The sequence below is a fragment of the Spermophilus citellus genome (assembly GCF_964194105.1).
Source record: "Spermophilus citellus genome assembly, chromosome: 4".
In the NCBI taxonomy this organism is placed as follows: domain Eukaryota; kingdom Metazoa; phylum Chordata; class Mammalia; order Rodentia; family Sciuridae; genus Spermophilus; species Spermophilus citellus.
The window spans coordinates 194,716,764-194,722,232 of NC_138185.1; the positions used below are offsets into that span (position 1 = coordinate 194,716,764).

Below are 5,469 nucleotides of genomic sequence, written 5' to 3' on the forward strand. Positions count from 1 at the left end.
CAGTTGGTAGAGTACTTGTCTTGTGTGTACAAAGCCCTGGGTTCAAACCCAAGCACCATAAAAAAAAAAAAAACTACTATGGGCAGGCATGGTGGCACATGCCTATAATCCCAGCCAAGACAGGAGGATCACAAAATCCAACCTCAACAACTTAGTGAGACCCTAAGCAATTCAGTGAGACCCTGTCTCTAAATAAAATACCAAAAAAGGGCTGGGGATGTGGCTCAGCGATTGAGAGCCCCTGGATTCAATCCCCAGTACCAAAAGAAGAAAGGAAAAAGAAAATAACCTACTATGTGAAAAACCCTGCACCAGTAGTATTTGGGATTCTAGAGAGAGGAGGAAAACCCCCACCTCTCATGGAGCTACATTCTAGAAAAGGAAGGCAAACAATAAGCCAACAAGTAAATATAGAATGTCAGATGGTGTTAAGTACTATTAAGAGAAATAAAATAAAAAAGAAGGACCATTGAGAGAGACCTCATATGAATAGAAACCTGAAGGAGATAGCAGAGAAATCTCCATGAGCATGTGGGGAGGATGAATAGACCTTATAAAACCTTTAAGAAATTCAAGGTCTTTCAAATCTATACTGATTCATACCCCACAGCCCCATTTCCAGTGATCAACTAGAAATGTTGTGTGCTCTCTCTCAAAACAAAATAATGAGGATTTGAGGACGGAAGTTCCCATCAGGGAAATACTTTGGAGTGGGATTTCCCTTGAGGTTAAAATTTTTCTTCAACTCTCTTGGCAGTGTTTGTTTTTTTTTTTTTTTTTCTTAATCAGAGCTATAAAGAAAGCAGCTGATGAAAACAGACAAAATATGTCTCAAGAAATATAGACGTCACACTGGTCAAAGAGTCATGAAAGGCAGGTGCTCTGAGATTCTGAATACTTGGTTTGCCTGACTGGATTTCTAAAAACTGCTAAAAAGTTTTCCAGAACAGACTTCGGAGCCCCATGCAATAGTCTAGACTGAACCTCCTAGGACATCTCTCCCTCTGCAGGACGGTTCCACTCCAGGACTGCCAGACTCCTCCACAGTTCTGCAACTCTGTGCATGTGAGTCTAAAAGGGTGGAAAGCAATGTGAAAACATGCTCCATTCAAGATAGGCCCACAAACTAATTTTGGAGCTTAAAGATTCTCTGTTGTATTGTCCAAGTAAGTGTTCATTTAATCAGTGTCTTTTCTCCATTTTCTTCCTCAACTCTTACCCAAAGGAATTAAGTTCCTTCTTCACTGATAAGGAATTTCTTTTGTGTTGAAATGAAATAAAAAAATTTTTACATTACTTTCTTTTGTTTTTTTCCTTTTTATCAGGGAACAATAAAGGACAGAGTTGGTCAACCATAAAATCAGAGAGAATATGAGGAGATTCTTTGTTGTGAAAACACAAAAGCCAGATTTACAACCTTTCCTTTCTCCTATGAAGAGGACATGAGTACCTTTCCTAAAGCAAATTCATTTTTGTTTAATCTTTAATAAAGAACTAGAATCTATTTTGTGGATTAGATAAAATCTGTCTAAACCACCACCACCACCACCACCCCTTTTTTTTTTTTTTTTTGGTACTGTGATTGAAGCCTAGAACTGTTTTTATTTTTAATTTTAAGACTGAGTCTTACTCACATTGTCCTTGAACTTGAAATCCTCCTGCCTCAGCCTCCAGAATCATTAGGATTACAGGTGTGGGCCATCTCACCCGGCTAAGCCATCCCAAATTCTATGCATATCCTCTACTCTGCCCTAGCTGTACCAGAATGTATAACTGCGAATGAATGGTAACATCAGGAAAATCTTTCCAGAAACAGATATTGATTGAGTCTTATCCCAAGGATAAATAGGAGTCTTTTGATCCCAGCATGTCCAACACATCACTGAACCAATCTTTGTTCCTCATCTTCACAATTTCATAACTATTTCCTAGTAGCACAGATCCTGAAGGTCACTGTGGAAATCCAAACAAAGTTTCAAATTGCTGGGTAAAGGCTTGCCTTCCTCTGAGCCTCTCCAAATGGAAATGCACTTCAGGAGAAATGTTCACATCAAATGAGCTTGAACTGGGGCAGAGGCACATAGAAAACAGCTCATACTATGAGCCCATAATGACAAAGAGGTCCCTGGAAGGTGTCCTGGTCCCTCCCTGTCTTTCCCTTCTCAATTGCATCCCCCACACTCTCTCCCTAGGGTTTCCAGGATAATTATCTTTTTTTAAATGCCCTATTTAGCCAGGCACAGTGTTGTACACCTGTAATCCCGTGACTCTAGAGGCTAAAGCAGAAGGATTACAAGTTGAAAGCTAGCCTTAGCAATTTAGCAAGACCCTAAGCAACTTTTGAGACCCTCTCTCAAAATAAAAAGGGCTAGGGATGTGGCTCAGTGGTTAAACATTCCTAGGTTCAATCCCCAATACAAATATATATATTCTCTAACTTTAGTGGGCTCCTATCTTCAGATTCTTTTTATATTGAATTGTTTTTATGTGTTTCATTTGGAGTTATTTGGATTCTCACCATTTTGCAAATGATTTCAGCAACACTATATACAGTAAAACTTGGGAAATTTAAAAATATTTAAATTTTTAAAAATTATTTTTTTGTTGACAAAGGGTGCATTAACATTTCCTGTGGACCTTGAAGAGCCAGGTATATTTAGCATCATTATTGCTATTAGCTCTTAAATTTTAATATATGAGTTAAGCTATTTTAGAGAATAATAAAGACACAATTTACTTGGAGATAATTCTGATGACAATTAAATGCTTGAGTTCATTAATAGTCACGTGTTATTTATAATTAATCCATTACAATTTTAATTGTTTTCTGAAAATACCCATTTAAATTACAAAGATACTTTATAATTAAATGATAGATGAATGTATCTCAAACCCCACTGTGGAGGTAAAAACTTTATCAAATAAGCTACTTAACAGAAGTAATAAAATAAACATATTTCTTCCCTCTAGTTTCCTTGTCACCTGGTTCAGATACTTGAAAATCTTTAAAGTTCTTTAAATAGTCACTGTACACTGAAAAAAAAAATATATATATATATATATATAAAATACACAAAACATCAAGTCATGTATTAATCAATGCTTTCATAATAAACAATAAAAACTCCTCTGTAATCTCATATTTTTGAAAATCCAATTCCAAACCAATGGACCATATAAATCAGTTAATAAATCTAAATGATATTCTGAAACAATCAAAAACCTGATTGGCCCTTTGAGTTTGTTATAATGAAACCAGACCCACATTTCATAATGCAAAGGACCATCCTTGCCCTAAAACACCCAGCCAGGTGGGTACAAGGGTTAGACAAACAAGATCAGCAGAAAACACTGTATCAGATCAGTAGGATTTGGGAACATCCACTCAATCAGCCATTCAGTAATTCAGAAAATACTTATTTATCACATTTACTGTGATAGATGAGGTGATTAAAGGAGATGAATAAGAAATTGGACAATGGCAATATAATACAAAGCATGTTCTATACAAGCATGGTCCTCGGCAATCAGGAAAGGTTTCTTTAAGGTGAGGATCCCAAAACTGAATCCTGAAGGAAGAGTAAGGACTACCTAGTTGAAGGGAGCAGAAAAGGTAAGCAGGCACAGGTTCCAAGTTAGAACATACTTCTCTGACAGCCCTGGGAGTCCCATGCATCCCTAATACTAAGAAGGAATTGCAAGGGGTGTAATAGGGTAGAAAACAAGGACCACATAATGAATATCTGTGCATGTTCTGGTGATGAAATGTGACTTTAACTGAGGAATATGGAAACATCCCAATAATGGCAATGGAGGAAGAAAGTAGATGCAGGGTGTGTGTCTCATACCCCTCTGCATCTACTTTAGCTTCCCTTCATTGAAATCCCTTTTGATTGAAATTTTTTGTCATCTCTTATTATTTACATGTTCCTCTCTTCCTTGGTCTGCCAAATCTTGCTTCTCAGGGTCTCTCGATGGACATGAGCTTCCATATGTCTAGGAAATTAACCAGTCTCTGGAAGTTTTCTCCTATAACATAAGCCTAAAAACCTAATGGTGACAACAACTTTTCTTCTTAAAAATGTGTTTACATAAGTCTATTCCTCTTCTCATTTCTAGGTGTTATTTATCTGATAAAGGTATCTTCTGTGACATTTCCCATGTCTGATTTCACCATTCATCTTAGCAGACTGAAGAAAAACATGAGAAGAAACAAAAACACATCGCTGGACACCACAGTGACAGATTTCATTATCCTAGGCTTGCCTCATCCCCCAAATCTAAGAATCCTCCTCTTCCTGGTCTTCTTCATCATTTACATCCTGACCCAGCTGGGGAACCTGCTCATTCTGCTCACGGTGTGGGCTGACCCGAAGCTCCATGCACGTCCCATGTACATTCTTCTGGGAGTGCTCTCATTCCTGGACATGTGGCTCTCTTCCGTCATAGTTCCAAGACTTATTTTGGATTTTACTCCTGCTAGCAAGTCTATCCCATTTGGTGGCTGTGTGGCTCAGCTTTATTTCTTTCACTTCCTGGGCAGCACTCAGTGCTTCCTCTACACCTTGATGGCCTATGACAGATACCTGGCAATATGCCAGCCCCTGCGCTACCCACTGCTCATGAATGGCAGGTTATGCACCATCCTTGTGTCTGGAGCTTGGGTGGCTGGCTCCATCCATGGCTCTATACAGGTCACCTTGACCTTCCGCCTGCCCTACTGTGGGCCCAACCAGATAGATTATTTTATCTGTGACATCCCAGCAGTGTTGAGACTGGCCTGTGCTGACACCACTGTCAATGAACTTGTGACCTTTGTGGACATTGGGGTAGTGGCCGCCAGTTGCTTCATGCTGATCCTGCTCTCCTATGCCAACATAGTCCATGCCATCCTCAAGATTCGCACTGCTGATGGGAGACGCCGGGCCTTCTCCACCTGTGGCTCCCACCTAACTGTGGTCACAGTCTACTATGTCCCCTGTATTTTCATCTACCTTCGGGCTGGCTCCAAGAGTCCCCTAGATGGAGCAGTGGCTGTGTTTTACACCGTGGTCACTCCATTACTGAACCCCCTCATCTATACCCTGAGGAACCAGGAAGTGAAGTCTGCTCTGAAGAGGATAACAACAGGTCGAGGGACCGTGAATGAAAATAAGTAGCTACAAGCTCAGGAACCACCATGTCACCATCACTACACTGTTTTCAGCTGCTGCTGCATGTGACAAATGTTTAATAAACAGTTCATGACTTAAATTGAATTTACTTCTGATTGAAAGAAACTTAGGAACACTTTGGATCTGTAATCCTTTTATCACATGAAATTGTCTCAAATTGTTTTATATTATTTACTTAGAAATAAACTCATACATTACTTCTACCATCTCTGACTACCTTGTAAAATGAGAAAACGCCTATTAAAGGCCAAACAATAGAATGTATCAATGTCTTTGGAGGCATATTATACCAGAA

At 39.1% G+C, this 5,469-nt stretch overlaps 1 protein-coding gene across 1 annotated transcript; it reads left to right on the forward strand.

Annotated features, from left to right (window-relative positions):
- Positions 1-4,160: 4,160 nt before the first annotated feature.
- LOC308647130 (olfactory receptor 10G2) lies at positions 4,161-5,159 on the forward strand (the record flags this gene model as incomplete). Its single annotated transcript, XM_081291027.1, has 1 exon — positions 4,161-5,159. The coding sequence occupies one exon, from the start codon at positions 4,161-4,163 to the stop codon at positions 5,157-5,159; it is 999 nt and encodes a 332-aa protein (XP_081147153.1).
- Between the last annotated feature and the right edge of the window lie 310 nt (positions 5,160-5,469).